The 19,027-nt window shown below is 47.4% G+C and overlaps 1 protein-coding gene across 5 annotated transcripts in view; it reads right to left on the bottom strand.

Annotated features, from left to right (window-relative positions):
• The window catches only part of PLXNA4 (plexin A4), a 503,567-nt gene that overhangs the window by 42,155 nt on the left and 442,385 nt on the right, over positions 1-19,027 (bottom strand). For all 5 annotated transcript variants that reach the window (XM_074538671.1, XM_005493209.4, XM_074538673.1 and 2 more), the window contains exons 18-24: positions 18,777-19,016; positions 17,701-17,847; positions 12,118-12,352; positions 11,529-11,671; positions 7,170-7,438; positions 3,473-3,539; positions 917-1,063 (exon numbers count right to left, since the gene is read on the bottom strand). In XM_074538671.1, coding sequence (XP_074394772.1) covers positions 917-1,063; positions 3,473-3,539; positions 7,170-7,438; positions 11,529-11,671; positions 12,118-12,352; positions 17,701-17,847; positions 18,777-19,016 — 1,248 coding nt within the window. The remainder of the gene's footprint in view (positions 1-916; positions 1,064-3,472; positions 3,540-7,169; positions 7,439-11,528; positions 11,672-12,117; positions 12,353-17,700; positions 17,848-18,776; positions 19,017-19,027) is intronic.

Below are 19,027 nucleotides of genomic sequence, written 5' to 3'. Positions count from 1 at the left end.
ATTAAGTCCACCCCCTCATCAGGCTTGGATTCAATCAAAGCTCGGCTCTAGACTGGAGTTGAAGAACATGAAAGAGCATTTCTAGCATCAGCCTGCCTGGGGTAAAGTCTAAGACAGGTCTAAGACAGGTTAAGGTCTAAGACTTGGAACTAAATTATCTTTAGGGTCCCCTCCCAAACCATCCCATGATTCTGTGATTGGACACAGCCCTCAGAGGTATCTGGAGCTAAGTGAGATGAATTTCCCTCATTTGAAAGTGCAAATAAAATAATCTGATCAGTTTAGAACATCTTCCGACTGTCCTGAAACTTGGAATTTGCTGAGAATAAAGATGGGAAATAGAAAAATTACAAGGATCACTGAAGGCTTAAAAAGTGTTCTTCATCCAGCAGAGACTTAGAGTGGATTTAATGCATCCAGGGAAGAATGAAGGCCCACAAACACTCTAAGAAGAGATATCTAATGCTCTTTAATTGATGCTCTTTAATCAAGTGGGAAGAGGGTGCAATCTCAGAGCAGAAGCTAAAGCTGCACATATGCAATGTGCATCTTACCCTATGCAGACAATTCCATTTTGGGAGAATTGGCTCAGTGACAGGGATTGGTTTTCTCTCCCTTGAAATCTTTAAATCAAGCTCCTTTTTCTTTGACTTGTGCTCTCTCAGGAGGGAGGGTTGCACCAGCTCTAGAGCAACCCTCTGACCCGATAGGTCTATCTACAATCTCTGACTATTCCTTGATGCTGAAATCCTCAAAATTTTTAAATTTTCGTACCCAGCTTTAGGCAGCATTACCCTACAAAAACACAAGAATAAATCACCCCAGAGGTTCAACCACTGGTTTCTGCTGTCTAAAGGCCCTTTAGGCATTGGAAGGTTGTGGATCAGCCCAGGGGAAGTGTGCCCAGAGCACTCACCAGGGTCTTGTAGTCAATCTGCTGCCGGATGAGCTTGTCCTCGCTCAGCGAGTACCGCGCCTCGCCCGTGATGGAGTCGATGGGGCCCTTCTCCATCTGCTGCTTGATGGCACAGAAAAGGGAGAAGAGAGGCTCTCCAGCACACTCCTGCAGGGATGAGAGGCAACCATGAGGTGAAACTACAGGCTGGAATTGAAAGTCCAGCCTGGGAATCTCAGTGACATCTTGGTTCGCCATCCCAGATCGCTCATGGTGGATATGAATGGAAACCAGCCCATTCCAACAACACAGGATCAGAGGTGACCCTCAGGTTCCACAGAGTGCAACCAGCATGGTGGGACCCTTAGGGATGGTCCTGTGCAGCCCCAGGAATTAAACTTGATGGTACAAAGCTCTTGGGCACAGGGTGGGACCCTTGGAGATGGTCCTGTGCAGCACCAGGAGTTGGATTTGATGGTACAAAGTTCTTGGGGACATGGTGGGAACCTCAGGGATGGGCCTGTGCAGCCCCAGGAGCTGGACTTGATGGCACAAAGCCCTTGGGCACATGAGGGAAGTTTTGTGATGTGGATCTCCCAAATGCAGTGCTGCTGCTCCATCACCCACCAGCTTCATTTTGGGCTTCAGGGTAACTCAGGGATGGGACTGTTTGGGCACTGAGAGGATACCAGCACTGTTCTGTCATTAAGAAGTCTGTGTCCTGTCAGGATGTGGGGTCAATGTGGATGGGAATGGGAGTGGGAGCACGTGGAGAAGTTATCTCCAAGTCTTGGGACCCCTGGGTATGGTCCTGTGTAGCCTCAGGAGTTGCATTTCATGGTACAAAGCTCTTGGGCACATGGTGGGACCCTTAGGGATGGTCCTGTGCAGCCCCAGGAGTTGGACTTCATGATCCTTGTGGGTCCCTTCCAGCTCAGCTTATTCTGTGACCCTGTGGGTGTCGTGCCATGCTGTCGGTGTTCCCTGGCAATTCTGGGGCTGTTCAGGTGATTGCCACCAGGCCAGTGCTTTGCACTGGTGGAGCAGGTAGTGGGAAGGGTCCCAAATGGCCTGGAAGCAGGTTTTAAAGGGAGATGGATGGCTGGTGCCACGTCCTGGGTGTCTGGGCAGAGTCCACAGACTCCCTGAGCACTCTCATGCTGCAGGCAAACAGGAATTTGCAGGCAAACAGGAATTCTCAGGCCCAGATGTGCCCCTGGACCTGTGTGGAGGTAACAGAGGTGTGGGGCCCAGCAAAAAGCAGCCCCAGGCAGGCACAGCCCAGCTCATCTGTCCCTAATTTCTCCTCCTCATCGTTTCCACTCACTCTTCCCATGCTTTTCCTTCCTTGCTGCACCCCGAGGAGCTTTTTGCTCCTGCCTCCCTTCCCCTTCATCCCTCCCTCCTTCCTGCCCTCCTCGCCCTCTCCTCTCGTGTCCCAGCTCAACCAGCCAGGTCATTTTCCTCTGGTGTAATTCCCAGCGAAAACAAGTTAATAATCGAGGCAAAGTGGCCCCTTTTTCAGTCCCTACACCTGTCTCCCACTTAATTAGCTTATCTGCCAGCAGCATATTGCTTCTGTGTGCCTGTCTCCTGCCCTTATCAGGCCTCTGTTCAGGCTAAGGCAAGAAGACAAGTAGCTGAGTGGGGTGAAAAAAGCCTATTATAAAAGCAGCTCTTTAGAGAGTCACCTCCTTATATCCTTTCCTTTCAGCTGAAAGCAGGGATCTGATACTGGAGTCACTGAAATTACCTTCCAGGGACCTTCAAAACTTTCCCATGTGCTCGTCCTTGAACTGGGGAAGGCTCAGGGGGATTGGGGTTTATTTGTGCAGCCTCAAATTGCCTGGCAGAGGTGGTTATTGTGTCCAAATGAGGATGTGAGGTGGGAGGATATTTAGCAGCTGCAGTGGGAGTGGGGGAGAGGTGCAGAGCTCAGCTGCTTTCAGAAAGGCTGGCTCTGAGCTTGGCAATTGTGATTCTTGAGGCTCAGTGTGGGTCCTGCAGGGGAAATTGGATCCCCATGCAGTCAGGGTCAGGGCTCAAAGACTCAAAGACTTTTTCAACTCCACAAAGCCCAAGGAGACCTTCCAGGAGGAATGAGAGAGCTCAGGGGCTGCCCCAAATCCTTGCACTCAAGCTTTGCTGATGGATGCCCCTCCACTCCTCGTGGGGCTGTGTCTCTCTCAGTGCTGGGCTGGAAGGAACCTCCATCCCCTGTGCACTGGAAATATGGGTCACCACATGATGGAGACCTCAGGCTGCTGTTGAAAGGACAGCATTTTCCACACAGGTCTCAGGCAGGCTCTGAAATCCTTCCCATTTCCACACTGACCCTTAGATCCCACCTCTGTACAAGAGAGGGACTACAAGTTGCCTCTCTCTAACAAATTGTCCCTCTTTGTTCTCCCTGGGTCAGAAAATAGCCCAGCTCCTATTAGGCAGTGACCTCCTTCCAGAGGCAAAAAAAAAAAAAAGCCTTTAACTTGTCATCAGGGAAGTTTTCACCCCAAGTGATCCTCACCAAGAAGAAATGCTTTAGAGCAGCTGTTTTTCCAGGCATGCTCCTGCTCTTACCTTGAGGAACTTGTAGAGGAGGAAGGTGAACCAGTTGGTGAGCATTTTCTCAGCCACAGACTCTGTCCTAAGGTGGAGAAAAGAGAGAATTGGGAATGAGTTTGTCATGCTGGTCCTATTAAAATATTGTGCTTTTCTATCTTCCTGCCCAGTGGGCAATCTGGCATGGCACCATCAGGATTTAGCATGTCCTGGGTTCCCTGTTTTAGTTTTGGATTTAGGAAACCTGCAGGAAAACCCTTGCTGCCCTGTTGATTCTCCTGTAGCTACAAGTCCCTGTGTGTGTCTGTTTTCCAGTATCTCCAACAATGAGAAGGAGTTGATGACATTTGAGGGAATCTTCTCCAAAGAGCTCAGGGCGGATAAATCCATCAAATCTGAGGAGCTCAGAGCGAGGCCATATGTCAAGGAGGCTGGATAAATACTCAGGAGAGACAGATCTAAGTCTCTGGGGAGCAGTTATCTGGCACTGCCTATCTCCCTGGCATTTGGGAGTGATTATACTCCTCAATGTGTCACTGTGGCACATGCACAGAGCTCATCCTTCTGCCCTTGAGCGCTCCGTCCTCAATCAAACAAAAATCCATCTCCAGGCTTCAGGGTGAGCTTCTCCTGCAGAAACTTGTGCTGGCTTCAGCACAGGCACTGTTGTCCCTCTCTTCGGCTGATTTCCGCTAACTCCCAGCTCTGGGAGAGAAATGAGATCCCAAAATGCAGCTGAAGACTCTCCAGGTGTCTGTAGTTAACTCAGGAACAAGAAACAAAGTTGGGAAATCCACGTCCTAGGCAGGAGATGGAGAAAAAACAAGAGAAACCAAGAGAAATTTGGGGAAACCAAGAAAAAAGAAGAGTTCCTGCCTGGAAGAATTAAAGTGCGCCCTCCTCGTCATGGCTCTCGCCAAAGCCATGCAGAGGTTCTTGCTTGTTGCTGCTGCTGCTCTCTGTCCAGAAAACCTCTTTGGGGCCATAAATGTCTAGCAGAGTGAACACTGGACACAGGTGAGGTGGGAAAACAACTTCTACCGGCTCCTTTCTTCTGCCAAACTCCTCCAAAACTGCAAAAGATTCCCTTTCACAGACTCATGGGGAGGGAAGAGAAGCACCAAGCTGAATCCAAAGAGCTGTCTGAGGGCCTCACACCAACATCTAACCCAAGGCACTGAGCTATTCACATGTTTTGTTCTGGTGCTGCTCAGTGCAGAACTTCTCTGACTTCTCCTGGTGCTCCCAGGGTTTGGAACACTGGATGTGCCTTCTTTGTTCACTGGCTCTCCTTCCAAAGGCCACAATTAATGTCCAGCAGAGAGGATTAGACTTAGAAAAGGGCTGGAGGAAGGAGGAAGAGGAAAGATGGGATGCTCAGAGTGAGCAAGAAGGGAAGACAGATGGAGAAAGAGGAAGCAAAAGGAGTAAATGAAGGGGGAGGCAGTGCCATCCAGCATCAGAGGAGAAGCACAGGCAGGAAGCCTGGGGACAGCTGGAGGGTGGTCACCAGCCAGGCTGAAGGGCACATCAGGGAGTCAACTGACACCAAAGCAAAGCCTCTGCCCCTGGCATTGCTGCCCTGAATGCCAGCAAGTGCCTTCTGCTCCTTTGCTGCTGGTTCTCCACAGTGGGCCATGTGCCAGATGAAAAATCCCCCCAGCCCAGCAGGCAGCAGAGATCTCCTCTGTGTCCAAGCTGTCCATTGTAATCATCTGGGGGCTCCTCAGAGTCAGCTCTGAGCTGTGGCAAAGGCCACTCATCCCCAGAAGATTCCCCCTGATTTTATGTAGGGTCCTTGAACCAAGAGGGTTGGTCCAGGTCTGTGAAAGGGAGGTGAATCTGATCCTAAAGGCAGAAGAGGGAGCACTTCCCTAGGACATTATTACAGAGCAGTAGATTCCAAACTTGAGGTTTGCCACTGAACTGTGGAGTTCAGACCTTAGGCCAGGCCAAGAAACATCAATTCAAACTTGTTCCCTGTATGAATCCAGTTCTGTTAACCTTCTCTTCTGCTGATTTCCACTAACTCCCAGCTCTGGGAGAAAAATAAAATCCCATATTGCAGCTGAAGACTCTCCAGGTGTCCATAGTTAACTCAGGAACAAGAAACAAAGCTGGGAAATCCATGCCCCAGGCAGCAGATGGAAGATGACATCCTCTCACCAGGGATTTAATAGGCCATATATGTGATATTCCTATACGCAACATGATCAGGGTTTTCAGATTAAAAGGAAATGTAAGCATAAATTAACATCTTAAGCATGCAAAGAGCTCAAAATAAGGATTGAGCTTTTCTTCTCCTTGTGAAACTTTCTGTAGGATCCACATGAAAATCCAGAGGTGGATTAATTCTGTAAATTTTGATCATTGATTACTTTCTGGTTAGGGAGGAGACAGAGCAATCATCTCCAAAGATGATTTTGAAGTTTATTTGGGCATTGTAGGAAATACCAAAAGTAAGAAGACTTCCAGAAAGCTGTAAAAGCAGGCCTTAGAAATAGAAAGAACAGAAAACTTAGACCTAGCTGCAGCTGCAAAGTCTGAAAGTAGAAAAACTTTCAATAGTACAGCAAGCAAGGACATGAAACAATAGCTTGAGTTTTAGGCTTGTCTAAGATAGATCTTAAGACTGCAGAAAAATATGCTCAGCAAGATAGTAGAAGGTTTTAAGCTTAATTATGCTTTAGGTAGAAGGTTTTAAGCTTAATTTTGTATTGCTAATAGTATGCATACAAGCAAGCATGTGTGAAGCAGGTGTAGGTGTGCTTTTAGTAATTGGCTAGAAAAATTGTCTGTAAGCTTTAGAAATATGCTATTGGCTAGAAAGCTTTTAAAATGCTCTGTAACAAAGTGTCTTAGGTTAGAAATGAGGTATTCTGTTCCCATCTGTCAGAGGTGGGGCAGTTCTCTCTGTCCATGGGGCAGTTTTTTCTTTATCTCTCCCACAGCCAACCCTCCCTCCAGGAGATCTCTGCTGTCCATGGCCACTGAGTGTCCCTGCAGGGCTGATCCAATCCCAGCATCCCATGGGGAGATGCTCCGCCCAGGGGAGGAGCCAAGCATTCCTACCTGGATCCAATCTGAGCCTGGCACAGCACAGCAGCCTTTGCCCCCTGCATTGCCAGAGGAGCAGCTTTCTGCTGCCCTGCATGGCCAGAGGGAGCCCAGGCCCATCTGCAGCAGCCCTGGAGCTGCAGAGGAAAACTCCCCCCTTGTGCAGGATCCCTGCTGCAGCAGAGCCACAGCTGGCACTGCAGGAGGGCTGAGCCCCCATGGGATGGGGCTGGGACACCGCCCTGACACACAGGGGGCAGGGACTGCTCTCACTCTGACTGTGGGTTGGTTTGTTTGTACCATTGCATTTGTATTTTTAATTTTCCTATTAAAGAACTGTTATTCCTATTCCCATATCTTTGCCTGAGAACCCCTTGATTTCAAAATTATAATAATTCAGAAGGAGGGGGTTTGCATTTTCCATTTCAAGGAAGGCTCCTGCCTTCCTTAGCAGGCTTTTCAAACCAAGACACAAAGAAATCTTTGGCCCCTGCAGCTTATACATCAGCTATTGCCATCTTCCAATTATCTCAACCATGCAATGAGGCTGCAATAAACCTGAAGGAAAATCTGCCAGCACTCCCATCCTGTTCATGAAAAACCCCAACACAGGCACAGCCCTCCCAGCCCTGCTCCCTCCATGCCCAGCCATCCTTACCTCCGTAGCAGCAGCTTGGGGTGGTTCTTGCTCTCCAGGTTCTTGTCGATGAGGTCGGCCAGGAGCTGTTTGAGGACGTCAGTGGCGTACTCCAGCTTGCTCTGCAGCACCGTCATGATCAGCGAGGCCACATTGCCGCGGTCGCGCATGGAGAAACTGCGCTGCGACTCCAGCGTGCGGATGAACGACAGCAGGAACACCTTGTTGTTGATGAGCTGGGCAAAGAGCTTCAGGCCCTTCTCCACACGCTCCTGACGGTAGCCAGGGACCTGCACAAGAAGAAAGGGAGTTTCTTGGGTTTTTTGTCGCTGGAATGGCTCCTGAGGTATTAAAAGTCTTTTTTCACAGCCCCGTGACCGAAGAAGAAGTTGGCATTCTTCAGCTCTGGTTTTCAAGGTTATTTTCTTCTTTATTTTTCTTTTCTATTACATTCTTTTTCTGACCTGCTGAGATCTGTCCAGCAGGTCAGGTTGTGGCACAGTCCCTGCCCTTGGGGTGGTGTTGGCTTTTTATACTAAGAACTATGTGTACTTTATTTACAATAATTTTCCAATATCTATCACCTGTGTTAGACAGTCTGTCTCTGCTCTGAACCAATGCAGAAGTGTCACCATCACAGCAGAAGATGGAAGACAAGAAGGAGATGAAGAAGGACAGGACACGCCCAGATTCCTCCATCTTGCCTCCTGAACCGCCATTCTAGAACCCCAAAATTCTACTTTTTCACCCAGTGATAAATTATCTATCATTCTACTCAAAGTCTTGTGGCTTGTAACTTCTTACACAAAGTTGGGAATTGTTTCCATGGGTTAAAATCAAAGGCACAGGTGTTTGTGACTCTGTGCCAAGGTCTGTGAGCCCCCTGCCAGGGTCTGGAGTCCTCCAAGGCAGCCAGAGGAATGTCCTGGGTCCCAACAGGAGTTTTTCCCTTTCCCTCACTTTCCCACTGTCAAATGTCCTGTTGTTACTCTCTCTTTGCTCTCATCCCTCCAGCTCCTCAGCTAAGGAAAGACAGGAAGGGAATCCATACATCATCTAAAGATTAGGAAGTCTGAAAAGACTCCCAGACACATCCAGATGATTTTTCCAGTCCTGTATTCCCCTCTCTGATCTGTGGCAGCAGCTCTCTGGCCACAGAGAGAAACACAACTTTCCCAGGAATTGTTCTGGGAAAGGCTGTGAGAAGAGCAGAGAAAAGAATGAGAAGCAATTCTTATCTTCACTTGCTGCACCTGGTATTGTGTAATGTGTTATGGAGATCTGTTTACCAAAGGGTGGTTTCCTAATTAGCCAGTGGAGATGCTGTTTTAATTAGAGGACAAATGAGGTCTACCTGTAGTGAACTTGGGTTATAAAAGTATGGGTTTCTTAATAAAGATTATTATGGTTATCCTTTTGAAATGCATGGGGTCTATGCTAATTATTACCAGCTGGGGGCCTACTTGTGTTAAAATGCCAAATTTGGGTGGTTATTAATTTATATATGCCTTGGTGACATGTATTGCTCTGTGGTGAGACCCTCCAGCTTCCAAGAAAGGTTTTCAAGGGCTTTCAATACATCCAAAAGGGATTTCTAGTACTTAAATGTGTCACCATGCCACGTTATATTTTTATTTTAGTCAGACTGAAGTCTTACTCTGATTTCATCCAAGACTTCTTTCTCATTCCTGAAAGAATCCTGCTTTTAGAGGTTTGGGGTTCAGCTTTAGAGAGCTGGGAGAGGCAGCAAGAGAGTGACTGGGAAAAAGAGCCCAGGGTGAGGTTTTGAGGCAATGAAGAGAGGCAGTGAGGCAGTGGCTGAGATGGTGACCATGGAACTGGGCCTTGGTGTGAAGAGCCAGGCAGGTGAAGGTGTGAGAGGACACCCTGAGCTCCAGCAGAACCCCTGGGCTTGGGAGCTGAGGTGTTTTGGGAACAGTGATTGATAAGTCTCTTATTTCTCAGCTGTGAGAGGCTTATGAACTCATTTTTATATGGAACAAATTATATGGACCTCAGTGCTGGACCTTGGGCTCCACACAGGTCTTTTTGATCCTTCTGGCTCTAGGCAAAGATGGAACCTAAAAAGAGAACCCTAAACTCATCCCTCTACTTGCTGAAGCTGTTCCAGCCCTTGAAAACTTTATTGGAAGCTGGAGGGTCTTACCACAGAGCAGCACATGTCACCAAGGCATATGTGAATTAATAACCACCCAAATTTGGCACTTTAATTCAAAATAAGTTGGCTTGCTTAAACAGACAAGCAATGCAAGGCCTCTTATAGAGTTGTTACTTTTTAATTCTGGAAATTAGAGTTCTGAACTCTTTTTGCATCCAACAAATAAATTACTTCCTAAATAGATTGAGGCAACCAACCAACCAACAAACCACCACCACCCATCCCGCCAATAATTATTTTTAACTCACTCACTTGAACATTTAATATTGTCTATCCCAGGGTTATTATGGAGAATTAAAACAAAATAACAAGAAAAGTATTTTGTGCTGCATCTGGAAGCAGTTAATTAGCAAATGAACTGGAAATAAGTAAGGCCTTCTCACTGTGGGATCTGTGCTGGGGCCTTTTGCAATAAATAGCAATTCCTTCTGGGTGCTACAGAGAAGGGAGCAGAATGGGAGCTGCCTTCACGTTGGTAGCCAAAGATGCTGACACAGAGAGAGCTGGTGAAGCTTTACAAAGGATTAAGGGAAAAAAAAAACCCAACAAATGGAATGAAAGAAATGAGAGATCAAAGGTGTTGGATTGGAACATTAGCTCAGTGCGTATCTACATAGGGGAGCATCCGTGCTGAGGCCTCTGCAGGGGTCAGATGCTGCTCTGTGATCAGCTGGATGGGGTTAATGAATGTAGGGATGGAAATTGGCTGTGGGGATGATGGAAATGTTTGTGTATACACACATGTGAGAGGGAGGTTCAGCACCCCTTGTTCCTCCTTTGTTGGAGCTGCTCGTCTTGAGGGAAACCAGCTGGAAGCCCCTCCAAATCTGCACTCCAAATCTGTGTGGCAGCTACGTGTAATTCAGCCTCCTGCCCAGCCCCACAAGCCCTCCTTGCTGACAGATCAGGTTTTTTAATGTCTCTCTCCACACAGTCGGGTGAATTTTGGCTCTTCCCCGTGTCAGGAGCAAAGGCGAGCAGTCATCTCTGATTACACAGCCAGCCAAGCGTGGGCCTGCCTGTGCCAGCTCCTGCTCCTCCTTCCTGCCAACCAAGCCCAGGCCTGGCCTCCAGCAATCTCCCACGTCCATGCCAGAACCTCTCTGGAGCTCAGAGCCTGCCAAAGGCTTTGCAGAGAGCTCAGCCATCACCTTGGCCATGGTGTGGCTCCTGATTCTCCAGCCCAGGTACTCCTAGAGCAGAGCCTGTCCATCTGTCAGTGCCTGGAGCAGATTTTAGCCTGGCAGACCTCACCTGGGCTCCCACCAAGCTCCTGTCACCACTCAGGTGATACAGGCTCTGTGTAGACCCCAAGGTTTGTGAATAATGTCTCACAAATCTCCATCCAGAGAGTTGAGGTAGAGGAGGAAGATGTGGACAGGGTATGGACAGATTGACACTGTGGTTTTCTGACCTCACTGCAAAGCAGAATGCAGCAAAGGTGAACCTCCCTCAGTGGCAGAGGGTTATTTTTATAGGGGTGGGTTATTTTTATAGGGGTTGCCACAAAGAAAACATGGTCTCGTAGTAGTGTGAGGGTCATGAAAAGCTGGATGACACAGGCAAACATGCTCCTCTGCCATACAACAGGTTTTCCTTGCCCCTGCATGGCAGAAAATATTGAATCCAGTCTAAAACTCAAGCCACAGAAGGGTTAAGACCAAAGAGAAGCTTAATTGAATAGACCTATGATTTATGAGTTTTCCAAATAAGGGAGTGATCAAACAGAATTTAGCAGGTAACAAGTGACAGGATGAGAGGAAACAGCCTTAAAGTTGTGCCAGGGGAGGTTTAGATTGGAAATTGGAAAAAAATTCTTAATTGAAAGGATGAAAGATGGTGTAACAAGCTGTCTAGGGGAGTTCTGGGATCACAATCCCTAGAGGTTTTCAAAAAGTGTGTGGATGTCACACAGGGGGACATGGCTTAGTGATGGAATTGACAGCTTTGGGTTGATGATTGGAACTGATGGTCTTGGAGGTCTTTTACAACCTAAATGATTTTATGATCTAATATGATCTAAGATAACAGCAAACTTTTCCTCTTTCAATCCAGATTTTTAATGAGGACCTGTTTCACCCCTTGTAGGACACAGCACAATCAAATCATCACATCCCCAGCACTGACACAGAATCTCTGGAATTTAGGACTGAACAGGGAGGCATGAGAGGAGCTAGAAGCAGGAAATGTTGTTGTTTTACCTCCAAATCCCTCAGGACTGGATGATCTTCAATGCCAGGGAAAAGCACTCTCATCGTGTAGGTTCGGTAGTCGAGGAAAGGGATCCCAGCTCCATCCAGGTCACTCGTCAGCTCATGGATGTCTGTCTGCAGCTCTGCAAAGGCTGGCACAAAAACAGAACAACTCAGGGAGCAGTGAAAATCCAGATCAGCCTCACCAGAACGGGAAAAACCCCTGACCCTCATGATTGAGAATAAGGAATAAGGCAATATGTGGAGAGGAGGAAGGTGAATGAAAGCACGGTCGCCCTTCCCACAACACAACCCTTCCCCAGGGACGTGTGCCAAGGCTTTCTGCGGATTTTGAATTATCAAATCCAGTTAGGAGAGGATTGGGCGAGAGAAAGTCTGAACTTTTCTGAACTCTAGGAGAGGGTGGAGAAAGTCTGAACTAAGGGAAAACAAGGTAAATCAGATTAGATTCAGGCTCAAGACACACCCACAAGGTTCAACACCATAACTCAACACTGATTTTAGCTCAAAGCTTTATGACTTGATGTCTCCCTTGTACCAACACTGACACAGTGCCATCCTGCCTCTCTCAGCCTACCTTCTTTGCACTCCAGGGCCACCCTGGACTCCAGGTTGTCCATCTGCATCTGCAGGCGCTTGAGGGTGAGGTCGCTCTCCCTGGACTTGCGCTTGTAGGCGATGAGCACGGCCACGATGAAGATGATGAGCAGCCCACCGGCCACCGCGATGCTGACGATGGCTGGCAAGCTCAGAGGGCTGTCTGGGGAGATGTACACCATCCCTGGGGAGAACTCCATCCCTCCTACACGAGCCTAGAGGGAAAGCAGCAAAGAGCTGCACTGAGACTGTCAAACTGAGCAGGAGCGCAGAGGAGCTCTGTTATCGTCACTCTCTGTCACCCTCTGGCTGAGGGTGAATGGTGACAGCCCCTTGTCTCCCAAGCCAAAAGGGGAGTTATTTGGATATGGAACAGCTTAAAAACACCTTGAGATGATAGAATCACCTCTGTTGGAATCACCATGAACCCAGCCACACAAGGATTTGTGGTGAGATAAGTCACCGGTCACAATTTCTCCAAATCAGTTTGGGTTTCATTCTGGACTTTTCATACCCCATCTTGATGTGTTGTGTGGGGCACTGATGTCACTCAGGCCCAAAATACACACAGAAAACAGAACTCAAGGTATGGCCTGATGGTTCCTGACCCCACAATGGGGCAGAGGAGAGCTGACCCATTGAGTACAGTGGGACTGCAGAAATCAGAGTCACTATTTTCCTTTGACTCTCCTACCAGATAAAGCTTGGAAGCCTCTGGAATTGTGAAAATCCACCACAAACCCCACAAAGCCTGGCCCATTCCCTTTACAGCCCCTGTCTTAGCCACACGTTGTCAGGATGACTGCAGATGTTCACCAGTAGGAGCTGAACACAGCTTTTTGTTCTCCATCTACTTCCAGAGGTTCCCAGAGCTCCTTCCAGCCTCTGGAAAAAGCTGCTGTGAAAGGGCCTTGGTTTTAACAACCAGAAAGAAACCCTGCAAGCACTCCTGTTCTGAGCAAAATGTTCTGCTGAAGCAAGTCCCTTAGAACCCTTTTTTACAACATGAACACCACTCCCATCAGGAATCCCACAGGATACCACTGGCTTTGGGCTACTGCAAGGCTGTTCAAAGCTATTTGTAGAGTAGGCAAAGCTTGAGTGGTGGGAGGAAAGCTCTGCTGACTGGCCTGAAGGCTTCTAGGTCTGTGTTGTGGTTTGGGAATGCTGGTTGTAGGTCAGCAGAAAGCTGGGAAGATGCCATGTAAAGAGCTTGAAGGATGATGAGCTCCATCACTTCACCCAGCTGAGCTGTGTCACAGAGAGGCACAGCTGGCCCTGCACAAAGGGCAAACTCTAATTGCCAGGCAGAAATGCAATTAAGACCCCAGGAATGGCTGTTTCCTGCTCCCATTGCACCTGGGACCACTGCAGTGTGGAATTAAGCTGTTTTCTTCCTCCGTTGTGAGGAACTCTCCATCACATTTCCTCACGTTTCTCCCCCACACCCCAGCCTGGTGTTCAGCCTTGTCCTGCATCCCACTGGCTCTCAGTTAATCTCCAGCCTGCCTGCATTTACTAATCCCAGGGCTTCCCCCATCTCAGCTCAGGCACCTACTCAGGTTTCCTCTCGAGGCTGCAGAGGAAGAAACCGGCCCAGCTGGAAGCAGCAGAAGGGACTGCACAGCAGAATCATGAATTAATGAATTTTTCCAGGTGCTCTCCACCCCAACTCTTCCTGGGGACATGAATCTCATTGCCTTTATCATCTCCTAGAAGTCATTGCGGCCCCAGTTGCAGTCTCAGGGAAGAAGGTTGTTTTGCTCTACCACCAGGTGTAGGCTGCTCCTCAGTGGCCAAAGAGACACAACTGCAACCCTCATGTCATGGACAAGACCAAAGCGAATGTCTGAAAACAGCTAATTTCTATCCATCCCTCTCATGCCATTTTGCGAGGGGACTGAAGAGATGAAATGCCCACGATGAAAAACAAAACCAATCCCAAACTCATCTGTTCAGGAAACAGTTTCAAGATGACCAATTACTACCATGACACTGATGGCTTGTAGAGCATTTTCAGTGGCCAAAGAACCTCTGACACATAGTTGGGATGCAGCATTAATGAGTTTTCCCATCTATTTCAAGATACAAGATCCAACTCACTTATTAATCCTGAGGTTTGTTGTTGGAATGTAGCCTGCTCAACTGAGAAGGCAAACTGCCAAAATCACATCCTAATCCATGCTCTGGAAGTTGCTCCCTTTTGCTCTAGATCACTGTCCCAAAATTTTCTCACAGCTCGCATGCTTTCCTTTCTGTCAGTGGATCAATAAATTGCTTAATTCTTTCCAATTTTCTCTTTCTCCAAGCCCTGCAGTCAGACGAGTCCATTCAAGGAATATCACGCTAGACTCAGACAACCCCAGTCCCAAATCCCAGTGCAGATCGATCCTCAAAGCTGGAAGAACAGCCCCTCTCCATGGGTGGGATTTCTCTCACCAAATATTCCGCGTGCACATCCGAGTTCAACACTGCAGCATGATTCCAGAGCCAACAAAGAGAAAAACACTTTCAGGATGTGAGTTATGTGAGCTGCTCCCAATACCTTTGACATTGGGATGAGGCTTTTCATTCAGTGGAAGTTCCCATTTTTCTCCATTCATGACAAGGGGATCTAAGCTCCAAAAAAGCAGATGTTCAAAGTCAGGCCCAGTGTGTTCCCCTTCAAAGGTGATTTCATCACTGGGAAGGTCTCACAATCCACAAGTGAAGCTGCCATGATCTGAGGGAATCTGGCTCTTGAAGAAGAAAGCCTACAAGGCTGCAGTGTTATTGTGGGCTTTTAAAAGAAACACAAGAAAATATGCACATGCAGCCCTCCTTTACTTCTTAATCCACCAAGTGGTTTTGGAGGTAGCGCATTTTACCTTCCCGAAGACTGACCATAAACCCACCAAAGAACAACAATCTGGCCATTTTTAAAGACTATTAATAATGATTTTGTTTTAAATTAGACTAAATATTATAAATGTTTTCTCCAATGAAGTCTTAGTGGCCACCTGTAGGAGTTCAGGAGTTCTGAAGGAGTGTCTTTCCTGGTGCAAATAAAATTATCCCTCTAAGGATGAGATGAATCATGCCCTGAGCTGCTGCATTTGACCATCTCTCCATTCATTATAAAGAGTTTGGTGCACTTTCCAGGCTGTATCAGAAACCAGCAAACCTTTAGATGTGTTCCACATCTTCCCTGCAGACCTTCTCTGGTGTAGCCACTCACGGATTTTTCTCACATCTCTTTCTTTTCCTTGGAACAACTTGCCTCTGGGTTTTAGTCAATCTTCTTTTTAACCATCACCCAAACCTTTTATTTCCTCCCTATTTTTTTTCAAACACTTAACTTTGTCATTGTGTAAAAGACAGCTCAAAATCAGACAGCTCGAAAGAAGACAGATCAAAAGCATGTTGACATCAACGTGTGTCATTGCCACTGCTCCTTCACTTAGAAATAATCTCTGTGTTGCACCAGTTGATTCATTCCCATGGCTCCCTCTCAGTTTATGCCATCTCATTTTGCAAGAAATGGTTTGTTCAACAATTTCCTCAAGGTCAGAGAGTAAATCTTTGGCAAAATCAGGAGGAGGAACTTCTATCAGTTATCCGGGGCATCAGAGAGACGATTTGATGCCTTAAGAAGGCTGAGCTAGAGCAGAGGCTGGGCAGAATAAAGCAGGGATTCATTCAAAGGATCTCCTCCATGGATGCACCTTGGGCAGCACCAGAGCCCAGCCAGGGCTGCATCCAAGATGAACCAAAATGGCCCCAAAATGCACGAGCGCTCCCGGGGTCTCTCCCTGGGATCAGTTCTGCTCCATTTGCACCTTGCAGTTCATTGTCCCATTCCAGCTTCAGCCCAGGCAGTCCCACCCTGCTTGTTTTTCTCTCTCCAGCCCACGGGGTTTGTGCTCCTGGGCTGGGATTTGGGGCATTTGTCCTTGGTGCCCAGCTGGAGCAGGAATTGTTTTGTCTCCCTGCTCTGTGCACACAGCTCACCATCCCATAATTTGAAGCTCAGAACTGCACACTAAAGCAGCAGAGAATGTGAAAAAAAAAAAAAAAAAAGCTAAAACCTGAGGCATCAGTTTGTGTGAAACATGGTCCCAGCCTAAGCAGCAGAGATGCTGTGCCATGCTGGAGGAGGCATTTTCCAGCCCTGGTTCCAGACGCAAAGTCCATCCTTGAGCATCTCCATCATCTTCCCAGTTTCCCAGCAGTATCCCTCATTTCACCAGCATCAAAATTAAAAAACAATCCTTTTTTGATTGTTTTTAATCTTTGCTTCACTTAAACTGTTCAAAGCTGCAGGAGCATGGGAGTCTTCCCAACTAGTGCAGCCTGGCCAGATGCCATCATCCTGGATCCCCAGGGGTTGATTATTGCTCACCTGGCTTTGAGTTTTGTCTCCCCAGGATTGGCTTTGTCTGTCTCTGACTAACCATATGTTTAATCATATCCATGAAAATTACAGGGGACATTTATTGCCGTGCTCAAAAGCTTTGGTTTTCACACAGAGAAAATCTCTCATTCATTATTGCTCTTCTTGGAGAGTCTTAATGTGCTTTGCAATGAATCGAGAGTCATGGTGTATTTGCATGGCTGGAGAGGATTATTGCCTCTATTTTCCAGATGACAAACTTTGGCACAGAGAAGTTAAGTAGCCACTACAAGGGATCCCAGCAGCAGCCACAAACAAGACCCAAAATAGTCATCATGAGCTCTGCTTCTTTCAAAGTTCCCAGAAAAATCTTTTTAAAGATCAAACTCTCTGAGTCTCATTGCACTGAAATAAATAAATAAATTAATATGTGACAGATACAGCTTTGGGAGGCACAACAGAAGAACAGTTGTTCCCAAGGAATGAGAAACACTGATGTCAGTTGTCAGCTTTTGTTGTTCCCACCCACAGCTTGGTACAACTCCAGGGTGTTTGCTGATATGGTGTTTATCAAGCACCAGCATCAAGGAATTCAAATTATTGAGAGGAAAGTGAAAAAAAGGAGTAAATAAATAAACGGCGAGAGGAGGAGAAGCTCCCTCTGATGTAATCACCAGGTTCATTCTTCATCCAGGAAGGATTTGTAGGAGCACACTAAGATTTATAGAAATCAAAATTCTGAAGTCCAGTCATACTATTGTCCACATCCTGCCTTTTTTTTTTTTTTTTTGTGTCTTACATAAAGGCAAATTTTAGTCACCATCCTGTCAACAAAGTGATGGGGACTGTGCTGAATTTAACACTTTCCTGTAGGAACATGTTACACATGATCTCACATGAGAATTCAAGGTTCATACAGCCCATACAAAAACAGAAGAGAGGCAAACTCTCCTACTGGGGTTTGATCATGAAAGCTGTCTCACTGCCCACAAAGACCTCCAGGTCACTGTTCCACTGTTGTACTTCTCCAAGCTACCCTTGATGCGAATATTATATGAAGAAGGGGTCTTGATGTCTCTGGGAACTCAAGCAGTGATGCAAACCCCTTGGAGCCCTCTGCCAGCTCTCCAGCTCTGCTGTGCCCTCTCAAACCACCCAGGGAGAAGGGGCTGGGGGTCAGGCATCACTTACCATCACCTTGTGCCTCCCAATGAGGTTTGGGGACTCACAGAGGAGCTGCACGTCTGACACGGTCACCGCACAGGGCTTCTCCCCCACCAGCACGGTGTAGTTCAGCCTGGCATTGCCTCCTGCCACCGGTGGGATCAGATTCCTGCCCTGCACAGAGAGGAACATCCACCCCAAAATAACCAAATAAACACCAGGAAACAGTTTTCTTTCCCCCTCTGGTTCATTCCTGGGATACAAGTGTTGATATTGCATTTGATGGGATCACTGACACTGCTCCAGGCCAGGTTGGATGGATGGGGCTTGGAGCAACCTGGTCTAATGGAAAGTGTTCCTGCCATGGCAGGGGGTTGGAATGAGATGGTCTTTAAGGTCCCTTCCAAGGTAAATATGATTCCATTATGACATTTGTAGCTCGCCATTTGCTCACACAGGGAGGAAAAGCCAATTTAGGAACTCACGCAGAGAACAGCATGAGTGGTCACAGACTCAAAGCATCACAACAGCCTGTCCTGCTCCTCCCTCTCTGCAGCTGAGTGGGAAATGCTCCATCTAAGTCCTGCACAATAAAGCCCTCACTAAACATAGGCAGGCAAGCAAGTCAGACCCCTTTCCAAACATGCAAAATGCATCTGCAGGTAAAATAACCTCTTTGCATATTCACAGTGTAAAAAGAGTTATACAGAAATGCTGCATCGTAAAATTCCTTCTCTGTACTGCTGTGAAGCTTACAGAAATTTCAAGGGACTGATTTGGGTTAAAACAAAGGGAAGAGGAAGGTCTTGAATGAACAAGAAATGAAACAGAGTTGAGTATTTCACTGTCAGCCACATTGCAGGGGTAGAAGATGTTCTCTGGTGAACAGCAGTGGGTGCAAATTTAGGCTGCACCCAGGGGTTTATAATTTTTAGTTATGATTGTGGGCAGTGCTTAGTGTTTGCTGATGGTGACTCTGATATGGTTGGAATGCAGGAATAGAGGAAATTTCTGGGGTGGAATCAGGATGATATATGGGGGTGCGGGCAGGCACAGAGAGGCAAGAGGCAGAATTTCAGTCCAGTCCTTGGTGCCCATCTCACCTTCAGGATGATGGGACTTCCAGGCTTCAGCTCCAGGATCCCTGAGGGATTGAAAACCTCGAAGATGGGGTTGGGGTAGTAGGTGAAGTTGGTTTTGTTGAGGATCAGCAGGGACTGCACATTGTCAAGGATGAAGCCAAATTCCTCTGGGCGCTCGGCGAGCTCAGACTGGTGATTGGGGTCCACAGCCAGAGCTGGGGCCTGGCAGGTCATCTCTGTGCTGTTCTGCACCTCACAGTTCTGGGGAAAAA

Source organism: Zonotrichia albicollis, chromosome 4, assembly GCF_047830755.1.
Source record: "Zonotrichia albicollis isolate bZonAlb1 chromosome 4, bZonAlb1.hap1, whole genome shotgun sequence".
NCBI lineage: Eukaryota > Metazoa > Chordata > Aves > Passeriformes > Passerellidae > Zonotrichia > Zonotrichia albicollis.
This window is presented reverse-complemented; position numbering and strand designations above follow the sequence as displayed.